Below are 21,341 nucleotides of genomic sequence, written 5' to 3'. Positions count from 1 at the left end.
CCCTTTCCTACCCTTTAACATAATAATACCTATATATTTACACGGTTCATACGACAGCGGCTTTAGGTTAGTCGTCTCCATCAACAACCTTTCTTCCTCGTCCACGTCTCGCCGTGTCGATGTTACTACTTCTAAATAATTTAGTTAGGTGTCACCTCTCACCATGTCGCTTATATACTGCAACAGCCGGTATCTCAACATTTTACGAATTATGATTACTATATCGTCATTCGCGGTAAAAATGTTTCCGAAAATGTTTTGTCCCGTGTATTTTTATTTTTATTTTTATTTTTTGGTAACTTGTGTGGTTACACTGTATAGCTTGAGAAAACGACAACAACGCATTTATCAAAACCTTGTATCAACCATAGACCTTGTGCTCATAGACGGGTAGTGCGGTCATTCCTGGCTTGCCAGCTGCGGCGACCAAAAATATTGTTGTTAACAATATTACCATATAATATTATGCGGTTTTATAAATTATATTTTACTTCATTTAGTGTTTATCATACCAAATCAAAACGAACTAAATCAAAATAAGAACACCGCAGTCCGAACAGTTTTTGTAGTAGAAAACTATGCTATAATATTATAACGTCTATGACCAGAATACGGCACGATAATAATTACCGTCACAATAACACGTCATATTCTAAACACTACCTATTTCGTCATTCGCTCGTGCGCAGAAGTGTGAAACGAAAGTGCAGCGCAGCCACCTTTCACCGCGTTCGGTCTATGAGCATATTAAGGTCTATTGCGCATCAACACGACGTATCTGGACTGTATGCTTACAACCCGTGGACAGGGATGAGAGAGAGAGAGAGAGAGAGAGAGAAATGTCGATCGACGTGAGCGAGAAAAGAGACTGAAACTGTTAAACACGCAGTGTCCGCCTATAAAATGAAAAATCGTGTTGCGACAAACCTCGTTAATATGTTTTATTTATGACGTGATAAACTGCGTATGGCCGACTTTTATGCACGGTAATATGTTAGTATGGTTAATAAAGGAAACGGACGGAAAACAAAGTGTAGTGCTTCCTCCGCCATCCACTACTTTATATTATTCTTCCTCTCTCGGTTGTGTGTGTGTGTGTGTGTGTGGGGTGGAATGAGTGGTCCGCAGTACATAGGCCGATGAACGCGACCAATAATAATATACCTATTATTAAGCGCGATGAATGGTTGTTGAGAATAATTGTCGCGTGGCACTTAAACGTGTGGTGCCCGCCAATGTCAAAATGTGTTTCGTTTTGTTAGTTCAAAGGGAAAACAAATTGATTTTAAAGACTTACTATTTTAAAATCCATACATAGCGATTTATTAAAACAGCCTATCTCGTTAATGTCATTGTTTTTGTCACTACAAGCGTCTCGTGTAACATATTTCGATTTCAACTAAAATATTTGTTTGGAAATGCACAATTTTTTTGCGCAGAATATAATATTAGAACTCGACGGACGTTACCAGTGCATTGCGTTCGTTGAGAATAAAATATGATTTAAATGCTCCTCGGTATGTGTTCCGATCGTGTTAAGAAACTAAAACAAAACTGAGATACGAGCTGTTGAAGTTTAAGCGAAATAAATACTACTTTTTGAATTAGGCACTACTGTTATCATTATAATTATTATTATTATTGTTATCGTCGTTGTTTTAGTATCGCCACGACTATCGCTGTTGTCGTCGCCTCCGAGGTTTAAAACATGTGTGCGTCGGATATAATGTCGCGAGCGTAGGTATCGACCGCCCGGTTTTCGTAATATGTTTTTATACGGTTGTGCTCCTGCGATATATTTATAACAACGCTGCTATGGTCGATGTACACAAATATAATAAGGTTATCTTATGGGTACAAAACAATGTGGTGCAATTATGCTCTGATAATAATATGTATGACATCATCAATGAATATTGTTACGAAATTATTAGCGGGTGGAGGAGGTGCACGTGAACGTGAACGGACGATGACGTGAGACACATCCGACGCGGCTGGCTGCCTCGTCACTATGCCGATATCGATGGCAATACCGTTAAGTTATTCCTGAAAAAAAAAAATAAAAAACAATATAATACAAAAAAAGGTTTAATGGCTAAGGGCGATCGGCCCTAGGCGTGACGGCGCCTGTATACCGCAGCTGAGTACTACAATACCGCGACGTCTTCCGTGTATCACAATAATTAGGGTTCTGAATTTGAAAATTTCACTATCCTTGAAATATTTCAATGAAATATTGAAAAATATTTTTTCTTCTTTAAAACGTGTTCGATGGTAGATGATTATAAATAAAATAATATATTGATTATACACAGAAAATATTGATGATGAATAACTTATCACTTGTAATTTATATCAACCATGGTAAGCGAACTACACGGGTATATAAAAATACTAGATAGCCGACTTGGAAATGATTTTGAAGCTCACAAAATGACCGAAATTCTCTTATCTAAGAGGTAAATGTTTACATTTTCAAAAGAGTCAAAGAATAAACTTAGTAAAATATAAATATTGTTGATTAATTATTTCATGCTTGTAGGTATATTTTATTTGTAGTGCTGAAAAATAGTCCTGACAATATTTTATGAAAAAAATGTAAATACACCAAATATTATAAATTCTTTGTTTATATAATATTATAAATTATAATATATGAACGTCGTTAGGGACTGGGGAGAGTATCGTGTTTGCGTCGTACAATGTACGAATATATGATTATTAAATAAATATAGACGTCTATTTCCCAGCATTAATTTCTTATATGGACGGGCTATTACTTGTTTCTTATTTTGTCAATTTTTTCTGGTGTACTTGTAAATAGGTCTAAAAATGAATATCAAAATCTAAACCCCATTATTTTCAATTATTTCAATCAATATTTTTATTTTTTATTTTTCATTAAAATGAAATTTTAAAACCGTAATCACAATATTCAATAGGTGATAAGAATAATGACAGATTTCGTATCCATGTGGTCGATCATAGGCCGCATTTTTTATCACTCTATTTTGGAAATCTGTCTCAATAATACTGGACACGATGCAAGCATTTTTTTTTTTTTTTTAATCGGTTATTGCCTGATAATGAAATGTTCGTTCGATAGCTATCTATAACTAAGAAAATTTAGATGCCTCTACTTAACTCAGGAAACCAAACATGGTTATTTTTTTTTATAAAAATTGATACTATCTTGTTAATTCGAATAGGTGGCTATCATTGTTTTGCCAAGGATATTGTTGTATTTATATCTGTACGTCAGTTACGAAATAAATTATAATTGAAAACCGTTGTAATAGAACACGTTAAAAGTTAATCAAATAAACAATTTTAATATTTCATAAAGGAAAGTATGATTTAAGTATATTTTTAATAAAATATACATGGTTCAAGTACAAAACTAAGTGCACTGAGTTAATTAGACGAAAATCTAAAAGCTCTTTGTGGGTGTACAGAGAGTATATTTTACTTTAATATTACATATTATATTTCTTCTTTTGGCGATACCCAATTGAATTATTGGTCTGGTAAAAGACATTCAAGATTTAATTCATTACATTTTCTAGAGGTTATCGTCCTTTGATTTTTATTATTTTCAAAATAAATAAATATAATTCGAACGTAATCAATTGGATTGAGTATCTACTCCCATTTATTTACGAAATGCTTTGGGAAATAAAAATAAATACGTTGACGAAAATAATAAAACGAAACTACAAACAATTCAAACAGTAATGGGCATGATGATATTATTATTATTACATGTCACATATGATAAGGTAGTGTACCTATTTTTGTGTAATTTAGCTATATTCTTGTATAACTTTATAATGAGTTTATTAATATTTAAATTGACGAAACTATCAGAGTTTCAAAATAGCCTATTGCGTATTAAAACAAAATATATAACTTGGTTGTTATTCGTTGCGCATTAAAACGGGACACTAACGATTGAGTACCAATGTTATTAAAACTTCAGAAGGCTGGTATTTTTTCAAAACATAAATAAATTATTATTATGCACACACTCGAAATATAATGACATGGATATTAACTCAACAAAATTACTACTACACGAATCTCCCGGTCTCTGGTCATGGTAATGCACCACTAACATCGCAGACGTATAAGGAAACTTTCCCTCGGCGAGGAGGACTTTGATTCATGATAATGTCTTTCGAATCCGAGAAAATACGATCATAATATTGTATAATGAAAGTCCGTCGAGTCGGCTCCGGCACTCAATGCTCAACTGTCAGAAGACATACGTCAATATTAAAGTTCTACTAATTCTCTTCATTTCACTACGTTATTAACAGAATTTGATATTAGCATTGTTTTTGTTGCACTCCAGAAACAATAACTCCTGTCCAATCTCGTCTCATTGGGTATCAACATATAGCTATGAGATTTATACAATTTAATTTCGCAAGGTTTTTCCGGAATCACAGAAAATAGAAAATATCGTAGCATCAGCACTTTGTTAAGGAATTCGAAATGGATGCATCCGAAAATGACTATGCTATTTTTAGAATTTAATTTCATCTGATTTTTACCGATGGATATTCGTAGCAATACTGTTTACCCATTTCGGATTGCTTGATAAATGCAAAGATAGCACACTGGCATGTTTGTTTCCGGCTCGTAGCCGATTGGGTAAGTGGAAAATTCTGAAAACGGCGAAGAAAGTCTGTACCCGGCGGAATACTAACATACGTTTTGAGGTTGTAGCACCAAGTGCTGTTGCCAACTTCATAATTTATTATACGTCATATACCTACCCTATTTACGCTTTTGGTGCATAATGCTCATAAAATATAGTAACGAGTGACAATGTCACCGTCGTCATCGAGTGTGACAAAATGAACGTATCACGCGTTCCTGTCACGGAGACACATAGCCAAAAGACGCGATCTTTGAAGACACGGCATTAATAATGTCAAAAAGTTCTGCATTACACGAACGCGATAAGGGAAAGGAAAAGGTCTTTGAGTTTTCGCATTTTCACACTGAATTTCGGTAAAACGGTGAAGTGCCTTGGCACACGTACAGGACACGCACGGACGACGCAATCCTTGCAAAATCATAATCCTCATCGACCACTGCCGTCGCATCACACACGTACTCTAGTACGCATAAAATGGTGTACCAACGGTCGTCGCAACGTAACGATAGGTACCGTCAATCATGGTAGTGTTTTAGGTACATAAGTTGGTACATAATATTGGTACTCACAGGTCGATATTATGAATTTTTGAATTGGTGCACACCACCGACACCTTGACGTGACATTCCTTGTGGCATTTGATCAGACAATCCCTGCACTCGTATCCCTGTTTGCCGATACGCCTCGGGAAGTATTTCGCGCACACCAAGCAATTGAGGCGGCTGTGGCACGGACGCGAACAAATTTTGCAAACGAAAAAAAACTCACGTCAGTTCAATGAACTATATTATATTATATTATATTATATTATTATTGTCATTAGTCAGCTCCGCGACACCGTCGGTCTGTCCAACCGTCATAATAAACGCGGGTATCACTAATAATATTATTATAGTCACAATTGTCCAATCGTCCGGACGGTATACGATGCACCTAGGTGACTTACGTAATTTTTTTGAACTGGCTATCCTCAGTGTTTTTTTTCACGTGACTTGTTGTACAATACTCTAGCCGATCTGTGCACCTATACATAAACTGTTTCACAGAACTGCACGGGAGCAGAACAGATGCGAGACGTATAGATTCGTTTTTACGTATGATATCGATGTGATTTCGACGGCTGGACGGAAAAACGCGAATTTCCCGACGGTTAGGTCAGATTTTAGGACCGATATCGAAAGTTTAACTTTTGGTGCAGGCGTGATGAAAATAAATATACTTGCAAAGACGCTTATACTTTTCTAGAAAACCAGTGTAAACATTAAAATAAATCGCCGTTAGCGTTGACTAACAGTAGTGCGTCGAACTCGAGTGAACTTTCAAACGTAAAATCTTTGACATTTCCAGGAGTGCGATGCTCGAACACAGTAGGGATTGCCATGCATTATAGTCACGTGGGTCGATTGCGAACATCTTAGAGTCAAGATTTTAATGGTGGACACTCAGGTAGGTAAATGAATAGTGATAAACGTACCTGGACAAGTGTTTGGCTACAAACGTGTGATCGTTGTATATGTGCAGTTTAACTCCAGCCCTCTTCCACTTGCTTTTCTTGGCTTGAGTGAACGGAACCAAATAATGCCTGTAACGAAACAAAAACCTTTTAGATTCGTGTTTACGTACACACACATATATTGTGATTATGCAACCAGTGTGTAACGGAAATACCTGATCAATTAAAAATTAGAAATTAAAAACATTTTAAACGCATGAACGAAAAATTTAATTTAAGATTTACTCATGTCTGACACTTTCCAGAAATAGTATTTTTAAAAGCGTTATTATTTTACAAAATAAATATGAATTTACTCCCAAAAGATATTGCGATTTCGAAAAAAAAATTAAATAATATACTAGTTGACTTAACTAACTAACCGGTTTTAATATCAATATATTTTACTACAAATTTACTATTTATTAAATTGTATTATTTTTTTTTCAGTATAAAATATAAAATTTGTATATCGTACTTGTAGGCTTAGCACAAGCGTCTATGAATTATTGAAATAAAAAAAAAAATTAATAAAAGTATTGACTAGTACAAATACAATTTAGTTTGTTAGATAATTCTGTTACAACTTGAATTATTTAAATATTAAACTGTTCGACGAAGAATAAACTATGAAAGATGACCAAATTATAAATATACATATTATAGGTATACACTTAGTTTTTAACAGTACACTTTATAATTAGCTATAACTCAATACACACTAAATTTACTTTAAAAAAATATTTTTAATTCATTGCTATTCGATTGTCACGCCCCCACTGGCTGAGAACAAATCTTTTTTTTTTTAATTTGTCCATCATCGTCGGTATAGTAAGAGTTGTTAAAAACATTATCATTTTACGCTATACTTCGGTTGTATATTTATAATAAATAAACATAATATGTTGAAAAAATCGTACAATGTGAGGCATAAAAATTGGAAAAATGGGTCAGTTTGGCGCCACGCACTCGGTCTGAACCAGAGAGCATATTATAATATAGCTACTTGAAAGGGGGTGGCACTTGAAAAAGCTTTACGTCAATTTCGAAACTGAAATCGAACGCCTCCCGTACAATGTGTTGGTAGTCGAAGTCATTCGGGTGGTCAAGGTCTCCAGGGAAATAATTAGGAGAAATAGATTTTTTAAACTAAGTGCGTCCCAACATACTTTTTTTTTGATAAAAATGCAGTTCCAATATTATTTAAAAACCATAAGAAACTAGGTACATAGACATATCCAATTACTGTTTTTGTCATTTTGTATAAAAATATTAAATAAAAAATGTGGACATCGCTCTAACGATTCAGCAGACAATCAAAATTTAAGATTAAAAGAAAATTATGAACGTCGCGTCACGTCAGCAAGTCCAAAAATTGAACGATTATCTAAAAACATCGAAAAATATGACGAAATAATCTAAATTAAATTATTAATTTCAAATCTCTGAGTCACGAAACGCATTAAAGCTTACTCTAACCGTGCTTCGAGAATTTTGAAAGATATTTATCATTCAAATTCTATTAAATCCCAAGCCAATTTTTTATTAAACTTTAAATCGATTTATTTATACTCACACGTTGTATAAGATTATTATTTCGTCATAAATTATCGATTGAAACGCATTTCGATTTCGACACATTTTTGAAAATCACTGAAAAAAATACGATTTTGATAGTTCTGATTTCTCAGATGACGTTTCACAATGTTTACGGATATTTGAAATATATTATAAGCACTCTAATCAAAATTATCGATTTTACGTCTCGTTTTTTTTTTATCTTGCCAATGATGGGCAGTACATTAATCTTCAATTTCTAAGCACAATAATATTATTATTATTATTAAACAAAAAGTATAATATCATCGTAGTGCGAGTTTATGTGAGATTTCAAACACGAAGCTTCCAAGCGGTCTAGCGTTTACGTTTAGCACATTGTCGTCCTGTTTTTTACACATATTATAGAAAATATGAAAAAAATATGCACATGTACACCCATATAATATTGTTCAAACACGGGTAGGTACACGACACTCGACTTTTACAGTTGCAAGGGTGTGTGTGCAGTCGAAGACGACGATGACGATGGTGTTTATGATAATCATTAGACGTAAGTTGTTGATTCATTATGCATTTGTTTCCTTCTGTACGGTGCTCTCTTAGCTGTAGACTCGTTTCGGGCCTTCTCGAATTCGCTGAATGTAAACCTTTGATTTTTCATTATAAGGCGTTTTTAGTTACGAATGCAGTTTTCTTTTTTACATCGATTTTATCGTTATTAAATCATACGATTTTTAAAATTGTCCGCATTAATAATTATTAATCCCTTGTAGCATAAAGTGTGTATTAAATTTGTAAACTATAAGGGTAATTTTTTTTAATTTTTTTAAAACAAATTTCATGCAACGAGGTTCTGCAACGATTAGTAAGTAAATGTGTTAACTTGTTATAGCAGGGGTTCTACAACTTCTTGAAATTATTTTTTTTCAAATTTTTATATATGTGCAAAAAAAAATCCAAAACCTAACCAAACATTAAAAGAAAGAGAACATTTTGTTAAAGTTGGTGCATTGTATCGAATACCAATAATTAGCAGAAAACAATGATCCAATTGATAAGTTGTAAAGTAACCGATAATTTAATACCATTTATACCTATTCGGTAACAATTAACAAAGTAATTTTTCGTAAACCTCAGTTGATTTATAATCGTTATTTTCTAAGTATAATCAGTAATAATTTCTAATCATCTATAACAAAATAAATTTTCATTATTTCATTGAAATATTTCATATTCAGAACTCCAATCATACTACATACTATGCTTTTACAGATATTTCGACGTGTAGGTAGGCTGGTCTATACCAATCAAACAATATATTATAATTTATAATATAACATTATAACTTATTCGATAAGAGTACAAGACACAATACAACTCTGTCCAAATTCATCATCAAACCGTAGCTTGTACCTGTTGGCTATTTGTTTTGTATTCATTTTTTAAATTTGTAAGCAAATCACAATAATTATATTAATTGTACACTTAAAATGATTTTTTTATACGTTTTTTAAGTCAGCATGACAATTTTCAGGTAAATTGTTATTGTTATTTTTTTACAGTTTTTATGCTCATTGAAGGTACTTTTTTTGGTCATCAGCATCTTATCTAGAGCCAACCCTATCACAGCTTGTCCTAGTCAACGCAAACTCATATGACATGTTTTTATAAAAAAGTATGACCCGAGGTTCGTCTAAAAAAATATTACCCCTTAATACCATCTTTGCAAACCTGTCTTTAATAATAGTAATAATATTAACAACACTAAGCACCTGACCTACATACCTAACTAATAACTATATTATAATGTAGAGAGTACGAAAAACTTGGACAATTCGAAAAATACGGGACTATCGTATCAATTATTATTTAAGCGCAAATAATTATCATGACAATAGTGATAATATTGTCAGTTTTTTTTTATTATGATTAAGCGCTTAATAAGGGATTAAAATTAAGTTATTTTAGTACTCATGAACCTCAAAATGTTTTCCTGCAATTTGTACATTTGAAAACAAAAAATATTCAGTAAAAATATAATATATAAAATATAACAAATTTGATATATATCTACAAGGCTCATTTATTAATTATTGAATTGGTTACTTAAAAAACAACTCAAAATATTGTGTGAAAATATGAAAAATAAAAATGTTAACATAAGCTACTCGTACATGAAACATATTGATCCATCAATCACTCTCTTCTCTCTTCAGCAACCTTTTTAGACAAAGACAAATAATATGAAAAAAACCAAAAGTCCTCAGACCTTATTATTATTATTGTTATAATTTGATACGGACGGAGAGACATCGAAATATTGTGTTAGCACGGCGCTCCAGGTAGGCAATTCAGCTACACCTCCGCCGGCGACTCCACGCTAAAGAGATGCAATACTTTTCCGGCGGCCGTATCTCATAATAATATTAATATTGTTATGTTGTTAGGACAACCATTGAGTTCGTTGAAATAGCATAAAATATATGAAAACCTACAGTGCAATATGTGAAAAATTTGAAACCTATATTATAATATTGTATTATACAGGAGCGCAGTAACAAGGTAATATACTAATATTAACATTAGTATAATAATAATATCATTACCACATCAAAATATTAATATTCTCATAATCACTGAGTCCAGAAGTCATTTCAGGTCTTATTAATATTAATTGCATGCGTTTCGCGTATGTCCCACCAACACACCAAGGAATGTATGCGACAAAACCAGCTAAGAATAAACTGTTAAAAAATACTTCATTGCACTCAATCATTCAACTTGAAATATTAGTGAACATCTTATTGATTATTGATTGTAAATAGATTGCTAGAAAGAGAACTTCTGGTGTATTCGTTTTTTTTTTCGTTTTGCATAATCCTAGATGAAAGGCCGGATAGAAACAAATATTATATTTCATGTCTCGACAAATCCAATCCTGTCTTCAAATTTTTATTATTTGAAATTTTCCGCTGTGGTTCGATTCAGTATTTAAATGTAGTATAGTGTACAATGTACATGGATGCCGGTCTCAGGTATTCCCCGTCACTTATTTTATTCTCATATTATCTCTTAGTACCTACTTAATTTAGATATATTTTGTAAATATTTATTAACAAAGCGGCAAGACAAAATCCATAATTATAAAAGCATAAGAGCTTGCGTGTTTTGTGATTTTTTTAGTGTTATATTACGTTGTCTGCAGTAATTATAAAATATAACGAGTCAGATTTTTTTTTTTTTGTCAGGCGAACATTGACTACTATAATACGTATCACACAACACAACGACCGATAAGGGGCCGTTTAAAATAGGTCATTATTGAAGCTGGCGTAACATTGTAAACGGAGTTGATAAAAAGCAAAAATTTAAAAAAAAAATTGAATTTAATTCTATGACATATTTTCTAAATTACACAAGTGACTTTTAAATATAGGATGATATTTTTAAAATGTGTCGAAAAGTTTTGGGATAATTAAATACATTCATTTTGTTTGGGTTATTGCCTATTGGTATTTTTACAAACCGTTCTGAAATTGCACGTCATTATTACAGTATCTCGTCGTAATATCCATTTAAATAGCCTATTAATGTAAGTCGATTTTCCCGAGACTCGGACGTCACGTCGTTACTACTAATATGTTTATACGCCATTCCAAACGATGTCGTTAAAGGTAATATCTATTGTGCCTCTATTGTTGTTTTAATTCACTCGTAGCCCGGACTTGCTCTCCTCCGCCTGACCTATATATAGATACTACCACGAATGCTGTAATGTTTCCGGTAGATTTTAGAACAACGTCGAACGAGTGTAATATTAATAACATTATAGTTTTCAAATTTCATGAAATATTTTACTGATGTGAAACTCTTAAAAAAAAAAAATGATTTTTTGGGAGAGGACATTTTGAAAATATTCATGTTTAGTGTATGAAACCCGAACGAATCGTCAACATCAATTAATATAGTAGTGGCTTATACATCTTCATAAAACAAATACAACCATAACTACACGATGTCATTAAGTCATTGCACCTACGTCACAACATCGAAACCGATTTCAAAATAGATATTTCAAAAAGAAAAATTTCGATTTATTTGTTTTTGTAACTTTTTGTTATTTTTATATCATTTGATAATTATTATCACTATTAATACGGTAATTACCAAATACTGCCGAATTTTTAAATTATCAATAAGAGAGTGCGTATTCTTGAGGAGTCAAAATTGGAGGATCCGTGCAAAACCTAAACGATTCCGTTTTTAAAAACGTTCGTGGAAATAAAAAAAAAATCGTAAAAGTTCGAGTTATCTAGTATTTTGACCGGAACATATTATAAATATTCATTATTTGAATTCATTATTAAACTCTCTTGGACCTATCTAGCATCGGGAAAAAAGCAGACAGCTCCATGTGCGTTAGATTTCTTGTACAAGTTGTTGGATCTGTCTAGTTTTAAAGCAGATAATATGTCCGTATTTTATCCTCTCAAATATTATCTAAATCAAAACACTGATGAAAACGGTATTGGTCCCAACACTGAAGTTAATACTATCCGGTGATAACACTATTTAATAGTCTACCGATTCTCATTTTGGTTTTTTGGTTTTAGAGAAAGTCTCTGTCGATTTCCAAAAATCACTAAAAATGCACTATACAATTCCGGTTTATCGTGTGTTCGGTGACGTTGTTGCTGATATTTTCACAAAATCATAAACTGTTCTGCTGAATGCGGGACTTCAGCAATTATTGGCTTAATAGCACAGCGTTGTTTGCAATGATTTATATTATTTTAATGAAATGCAAACACTGAGATGGCGATTCACACAACTACGGTAGTGCATTTAATGGCGAACAAATGGAAAACACACACACACGCCAACACATCGCTTAATGGCGAACTCACTTTTTCAAGTTGTTTTCCGTCGTCTCCAACACCAGCGTCGACGCTTCGTTCAGATAGGTTCCCGTTGAAGTACCGCTGGCTCCAGACATTTCGCTCAGGCTCGACCTTGCCGACCCGGCCCTAGGTGGTGCCAGTAAATCTGAAACGAGACAAGTTTAAAAGAGAGAATACTAAACGGCAGTCATTTCATAGTTTGTAGTATAATATTATGCGACGAAGTCTCGATTACACGGATTTTTTTTTTTTTTGAATTACGTTATGTTTTCCGATGAAATATATCAATATTAAACAGATATAGGTACGAGATTAACTCTTTACGTGATTCACGTACTAATTACAAAAGTCGATATTTTTTATTTAATTTAATTCAACTGACTTAAGTGAATGTCTTATTCGTATATTAGTTTTAAACTAGAAGAGTCAAATTGATTAAAAGTTATTAAGTATCATCGTCTAACTTGACGGTCTTGTGTTCACTTAGTTTAACTTGACTTTAGTTTATTATTTGTATTAACTTGAACCCAATTAGATTGTTGGCAAACCCAAGCAAAACCAGATTACATTTTTGAAACCTAAGCTATTTGTAGGCTTAACACGTCTCTAAAAAAAGGTATTTCCTATAAATGTGCTCTTGTTTGTTTTTTGATTTTTCTATTAAACTAAAAATTATAAATGTTGTTAAACGTTATATCCTTGGTGACGTACACATATGATGGCATACTCCTTCTAAGTGAGATTAATTAGCAAGAATATTTGATTAAAAAACAATTATAATAGATTCAAAAATTCAAAAATTAATTGAAAATCTACAATTGCATAAATTAATTTTAATTATAACACAAATATAACTGTTATCATAATTATTTCTCAAAGAGTAATATATTTTGTCTCCTTAAATTCAATGGTTACCATGCGATGTTGTTACTGTTTTTAAAATTTTAAACGATAACAATTCAATTTAACTAGTTAAAAAAAAAGGTTTTATTTAGATACATTTACCAAATAAATTTGTCTAAACTTAAAACGTACGGGCTCACGGCATGTTTGAAAATATTAAGGACTAACAACAATTGTTACGATTTTCAGCCTTTATTTTTTAATTAGTATAGCAGTATTTCCCTGTCGCTGCTGTTCGTCGTAAGAAGTATGATTATGTTATAATTAAAATTAAAATAGTATTATTTGTTTATAAAATCTAAAACTAAAATATCGCAGTTATCACTGTGGCGATCTTAATTGGTAGAATACAATTATTAAATCCGTAACTTTTTTCAATAACGAAAACATTATTGAAAATCAAATGCATAGTGCATCAGCATTGAATAGAGTAGAAAAGCGCAGTTATCGGTTACTTCCTTATTATGTGTGTATTAACGAGAGCTTAAGTTTGAATTTCTATAATAATTCTTATCGTCGTCTGTAGTAGTGACCTAAATTTAAGGTAAAATAAAATAAAATGTATATATATTTATTGCTACCTTACAATAGTTCTAAGACAGAAAATAAAATTAACAGGTCACCGATTCTGTTATGGATTGGTGACGTTGTTATAGTGTTGTATTGTTTGATCACAGACTTTCATATTACGGAAGCAGCTCGTCTCGTTTTATTCACTTAAGAACTGATGGATGATTTTATTATTATTATTATTATTATTATTATTATTATTATTACTATGGGAAAATGAGAAATTCAATGCTTCAATTTAAAGTGTTTACAAAACAGCTAGGAGTGAAGCTCGGCTTAGAGTAATATTAGGTTTTAGGTTGCTATAATAAAAAACATCTAACATGAGGGCAGCACTCCCAAAAATTCCCAGGAATATCAAAAACCGTCATGTCACTGGATTTATGCCATTCCTTTACGTAAGTATAACCATATTATTTCACGTATTTCAATAATTTAATTATTACAAGATGTATGATAAAAACCTACTATTATAATGCTAGCTAGTTTTGATCATCACCACAATTTTGGTAATTTTTTAAGTTTAAGGCTTGGCCAGGTAATCCATTTAACTACTCGATATTTCAAAGTTTTGATTTTAAAAATTTGATACAGAGTAACTGACCTACCCACTTGCGTTGATATGGGATTATTTTTAAAAAAATAAAATAAAATATGATTAATTGTTTATTATTCAAATTTGTAGTTTAATAGACTCAGAAACTACTCGATCCATTTTTGTGAAAGTTTTGGAGATTGTTCCTGTAAAAGTTTATAGGTTTTAAGTTTGTAGAGAGTAATTTGAACAAAGTCCAAAAATTTACCATTGGCTATGCATCCTGGTCGAATTAGTTCACAAAGCGAACTACACCGATGTCGGTTGGTCCGTAAACACAAGAGGTACACTGGTATAGAGCCATATTCTATATTTGTTCATTTTTTCGAGGGTTTAAAGTCGGTTTATATCCTGCCCACCCAACAGTCATGCCCAAAATATTATGTGTCATATTTCTACAAATTGAAACATTAATAATATAATATAACATAATACAATACAATATCAATGCCAACCATTAACATAAAAAAAAAACAAAAAAATGTATTACCTGTAACCAATAACAATACCCAAAGTGTCCCTGCAAAATATGTGTTTGTTGTAAACACATTCCGGGAAGAGGTGGGTAAGTGTTAGTCTTGTGTTTCAAATACTCGCGAATAATATTTTTAAATTTCAGCAAACTATCTTCACTTAAATTTGAGCACTCCAAAATATCATTAACTACATATTTTGATCGACAGTAATAATTGACAAAAAAAAAATTGGTTAAAAACAGTTTAAGGAAGTTTACAACATTTTGAAAATATTATCGTGCATGTAAAATGGTCTTACATGATTTTGGAAAAAATTAAAAATACATACGGATATTAGGTTTTGAGTTAGAAACTCACAAGAAAAATTGATTTTGTCGAAAAATGGTTTTGCGTGAAAATTCTCATTTTTCATTAATTTGTTTTTCGTTTTTCCCGGCGTACTTGAAAACTTCAATGAATCATTTACTTTTTACCATGCCCAAAGTACCAACTAGATTCGCTTTAACGTCTGCACAGAAAAGATGTACACAATCGGATCGTTATTACTGCCCCGAAAGTTGATGCCGGGCATAAACATAAACTCAACGAACACACGTCGTTGCAAAATCAATACTTTTGTACACGCGTAATGTACATAAGTATGCATAGATGTCCCAGCAGGTTATAGGTGGTAGATTAGGGGGAAGTTGGGGGCAGTGAGATCGATAGCCGGATCTGATGGTTCGCTGATTGCTGTACGTGCATTTGTACGAGGCCTCCCGAAAACCATCGCATTCGTTCACGTCGTTGTATAATAAATATGTCGAATACCCAGTTAAACGATTCGTACGGAGACGGTCAGTTGCACTTAACGAGATGTACCCACGTGACGTCTGCGATTAGCGATCGAATTCGAGAAAAAACGCATTATCTAACACTCGACAAGGATATCGCACAGTGGTCGCACACTGCGATGGTTCTCCTATACGATTTTTGAGGTTAGGTGCGGATGGACTTCGCGGGCCTCCGTGCGTCGATGCGTTGTCTCGGAGTGGTCGTCGGAGAGAAAATCGTAATCTTATCACGTCACAGTGCGACACCTGTCACGCGACCGGAATACTTGCACACAGGGATTCCATAACCCCTCCACACGGAATCAAAAATCCATAGATGTGTCGTATGACAGTTAATTGTTCTAGTACCTAATACGATGCGTGACCATCGGATGCACTATAAATAAATAAATAAAAGAAGTAAATATTGAGCTGAAAAAAAAATCGTGTTTGAGCTACCCTTGCAGTTACTGATAGGGGTTGAAAAAATAGGCTATAAACACTGATCAAAATCAAAGACGGTTGAAAACTGTCCTGCAGCTTAACGGATCTATTTATAACATGCAGACTAACATTCATGATAAATAAAATAATGTTGTTTTATTACTTTTTGAGAACTACCTACGGTTTTTTTCTAACGAGAAAAATCGAGTTCACCCTTTTCAACAAGTCATATGATACGGTTATTGCTCCTTCTTGGGTTCTATTTCTATGGCATATGTTTTCGATTATTCTAAAGGTAATCCCTAATTTTCTAGGGGGAAAAAAACTGTAAAATTTTTGGAATTATAATATCTAAATATTTTGAAGTAATTACAAGAAAATATTTTTTCAAGATGTTTTTTCTATTTTAAAAGATGGTATTTCAATATTCTAAGAGCACGATAGTTTTCTGATAAATACAAAATAAAAATCACAAAATGAACAAAAAGAATTATCCAATTTCAACTAGTAGCTCGGAAGTTAGTTAACTATTAGTAACTATTTAAAGTGTTGACAAGTTGATGACAGAGACTCGAACCACGTTGGTTACACTACGCATTTTCTTTAAAATATACTTGTTAAGTAACGGCTTGGATATTCATATACTCAAACGACAAAAATACTAGCGAAAAAGGTCAAAACATGTGATGAAATTTAAATTCTAAATACAAATTATATTCTCGTCATGACGATAAATATGAACTTTAAAATGCCATTATTTTGATAGCAGCCGATGTAACTAATAGCATTTAGTCATATTATGTTGTAGATAATATGGTTCAATAATTATTTAGAGTTTTAGAACTATTAAGTGATATCAGGTATTGTCGTCTATTCGGCAGTAAACTGATTATTTAAATCGACTAAACATCCTTTCTACCAATATCGTTGGATAACATAGTTTCGTGTACAAACTAGCTCTGTCTATAACAGTACAGACATGTACATCGCGTACAACATTGGTGGAAAGACCGGTATGAATATTTTCACTCTTCGTATGAGTTTTCATCAACATTTTTAGTAAACTCAACATTTTTTTCTAATACGTATTTTATAACGTTGGCCTTTACGAATACCTCTTTTGATATTATTCTTGCACTTGGAAACGGTTTCAACGTCGTCGCTGGTCTTAGACAATCGAACTTTTGAGATGAGTTTACGTCAATATTGCAATACCGTTGTAAGCAACAAATGTGGACTTAAACATTCAAAGCACGCGTTATGACTGATCACGGTGGGTTGGTTTTCAGACATCGACAGTACAGACACTGATCAAAGACTTTTGATATTTCGATAAGATTTCGGTATTCTTGCTGGTAGGTAAGTAATTGTTAACAATAAATTTCAAAAATACATAATGCTATGCATACTCACCGATTCGACTACGTTTGTAAAGCATAATGACAAATTTCCCAAATGATAAAATCATTTTTGATGTTAAAATCCTTTTAAAATTATGAAAAAAAATAATTCCAAAAACACAAATCGTTTTCTAGAAATTGAGTATTTACGTTTCGAAAAATCTCCGTTTATTATCCAATAAATTATCTCTTATTATCGTGTGATATATAATTTATTGTAAGTTATCGTCACTAATTTGGGCATTTGCCACATTTCCATCTATAATAGGTGTATCAAGGCTGTCGATAAACATAATATATTCTCATCAAACGTATAATCATTATTAATTAAATTTTACCGTCGTTATAATTTCATATTGGTTAGTTTGCTAGTTTTGTGATTCATAATTTATAAACAAGTCACCATAGTTATAGCACTGAACAAGATCCTTTTCAGCACATTAAAGAACACTACAATTTGGAAAATATGCGAAATAATGATTTAAAAATGTCTTCTCTAACATTATAATTTTTGATTTTTTTTATTCCAAAGCAGAATATTTATTGGACTACTCACTTCAATACACAAATTAAAAATTATCGAATCTCCCTTGATTATTAAAAGAGCACTCAAAAAAGCTGAATAATGTTCTCGACTAAAAGTGTGACAAAAGGTCAATATTCACAATGATTACAAGACTAACATCACACTATTGAAACAGGTGAAAGGAAATTGGCTACGCCTTAGGTTTGGAGACGACAAACGGACGGGTAGAGTCATCTCAAAGTGTTTGTGACCGGAGTGGCATGGTACACCTCAAAACGTTGGTCCACCACTCCGCTCGTCTAGACTTCAAACACGCTATGATTACCTATGTAAACTAGTCGTCCGAAATTTGATTTCGACTGATCGAAACACTCAGAATACACTCAGAAGTACACCGCCGCTTCGGGATATGGAATAAAAAAAAGTAAGTACGTTGTCTTAGCGTAAAGCGTAAAACCTCGAGACCAGACAAATGGTAAAAATAATTGCGGAATCGTTTTCCGAAAAACGTTGTTCTATAACGACTTAAAATTTCCAAAAGAAACATTTTCGAAACCTCGGTGTTTTCCCTAATATTTAACGACATGAGTGTCTCACGCGCCTCAAACGGATCACCGCGTACCAAAACGGAAAAATTAGGAATTCGATGCGTTCAAAGTCGCATAATTGTTGGGAGATGAATTACGACGTTGGACGAAGCGAGTTTTGTCGAAACCGAACTGTGTGGGGACAAAAAACGCCGACGACGATGTCGATGTCACAGAATATTAAGCCTACAAATATGTTTGATTCCAGTTTATTACGCGAACGTTCCGAGTATCCACCTACTCCGCGCCGCCGAACGTGTTGTCGTAATTATTTAATGACGGTGTCTACAGAGATACAACTATTGTATAGGTATGCGCATTACGCTGCGGTCGAGGTTAGAAAATAAAAATGCCTACATTATAATGTGTCAGCGATTCTCGACCGGAGGGTCGCCAACAATTATTCTATAGGGTCGTCGATCCAAGTGAGAAAAAAATTGTTTCACTTAGAATCTTATAATATTAATAGTGAGTGTTATAATATTATATATATATTTTTTTTTTTTTTGGATAGTCCGATGGTCGATACAAACGTTCATCGAAGTGTACATAATATACTTTTTTTCATAAAATATATACACAAATAAATACAATAATAACAGTCGGTTCAATTTTTTAATGCTTACATTATAAAAGGGTCGTTGGACGTCTCGGTGACATTATGGGGGGGGGGGGGGGGGGGGGGGGGTAGCGAACTCAAAAAGGTTGAGAACCTCTGTTAAATATATTACGATATAGCTGGTAATATCGAAGAACGGAAAGACCAGCGATCGAGTATTGCTACCATGCAGTCAGTAACTACCAGCGGACGTCGTGGCCGGCATTGGCCGAAGGGGTAGGTATGATATCATAATATGATATATTATTATTATTAGTAGTAGTGGTGGTAGCAGTATAGTATAAATTGTTATTACAACGTTTTGTGATGACTCGTCGACAAAAAAATACACTTCGGAACAACGTCGATGGTAGCAAAAAAAAAACGTGTTATCGACACGCGTCATTACTGAAAAATACCTAAATATATTATGACATAATACGACAGGTGGGGGGATAATGATAATAATACGTGCATAATACATTACCTACACGTTGGATTGGAAAAGCACTCGCACACGATACAATAATAATAACAATATTATAACACATACATTTATTGTGTTCTATACACACACACACACACACACACGCGCACACACACACACACACACGCACACACACACATACACACACACACACACGTCGCACACACACGCGCTCGAGCGTGTCGTATATTATTATTATATAATAAATAATAGTAATGCGATATTTTGCGCGGACGTGACCGTATCGTTATTATTATTGATGCACACGAATATCGCGGGACTACTCTCGCGTGAGTGGTGACTTGGGGGTGTTTGTGTAAAAATAATGGACTCTCGTACCGTGAGTAAATTATATCGATATTACAACACTGCGAATGATTTGTAATCTGTAACGTTTTGACTAAAAAAGCTCTGGTCTCGAGTTATAAAATTTACCGTCCACGTGATAATATTGTTTGGTTTTTGATTCTCGACAACGCACTGGTCCGGGTTACTTATCTAGTAGTTGTTGCCGTGACGAACAAAAAAAGAAAAATGATAGTTTTTGAAAAAATCGAATTTTTTTTTTATTAACTGAAAACCTTATGCCACTGACTCTTGAGACTTTCAACATAACATGTTTACATTAGATTTGACAAAGCAAAAATCTCGAGTATTGAATGCAATATTCCTCATAAGTTTCATCAATGGAAGCTTAAAAATATTAAAAATTAAAAGGCACGACTATTTTTTTAGTTAAAATGTTGACAAAATTCACCAAAACCTAGAAAATGTTCAAATTATTTCTCGGTTATAAATTTCTAAAAATATTTCTTTACACAGATAACATTAGAAATTTTAATAGAAGTTCCCCACAAGTTCAACAACTAGACCCTCAAAATGTTTACCAAATATTTATATTAGCATTTTCTCTGTACAACGGTAAAAATGTTCGAACTATCTCAAATCTTGTTGAGCTATTTACAAATATGAGAATTTTTTCCAATTACGTAAATTATTTTCCAGTAATTAAGTGAGAAACTTTTTTTTTTTCATAGCTGACAATAGAAATTGAATACTTATAAATCATTACTAGATAATAGCAATAAGAACCCAATGTTTGACTATCGATAAATCAAACGATAATAATACAGTGAAACCTCTGAATAGCGCACACTCTCGGTCGCCGAAATTGTGTCCGCTATTTAGAGGAAAACATTTTTTTCAATAAATAAATAAATTCAATAATTTTATTTTATATTATTTTTACATTAATTAAATACGCGATAAAAATAATAATTGAAATTTCTGAAAAAAATCTGTTACTTCGGTTTGTTTACTAATC

At 32.8% G+C, this 21,341-nt stretch overlaps 1 protein-coding gene across 1 annotated transcript in view; it reads right to left on the bottom strand.

Annotated features, from left to right (window-relative positions):
• Positions 1-21,341, bottom strand: part of LOC111030615 — a 37,296-nt gene continuing 15,955 nt past the window's right edge. The window contains exons 2-5 of the mRNA XM_022310201.1: positions 12,626-12,764; positions 6,141-6,248; positions 5,236-5,388; positions 1-2,046 (exon numbers count right to left, since the gene is read on the bottom strand). Of these exons, the coding sequence (XP_022165893.1) occupies positions 2,010-2,046; positions 5,236-5,388; positions 6,141-6,248; positions 12,626-12,764 (437 nt within the window). The 3' untranslated portion in view covers positions 1-2,009. The remainder of the gene's footprint in view (positions 2,047-5,235; positions 5,389-6,140; positions 6,249-12,625; positions 12,765-21,341) is intronic.

Source organism: Myzus persicae, unplaced genomic scaffold, assembly GCF_001856785.1.
Source record: "Myzus persicae strain clone G006 unplaced genomic scaffold, MPER_G0061.0, whole genome shotgun sequence".
In the NCBI taxonomy this organism is placed as follows: Eukaryota; Metazoa; Arthropoda; class Insecta; order Hemiptera; family Aphididae; genus Myzus; species Myzus persicae.
Note: the sequence above shows the minus strand (reverse complement) of the source record. Positions and strands in the feature narration are given on the sequence as shown.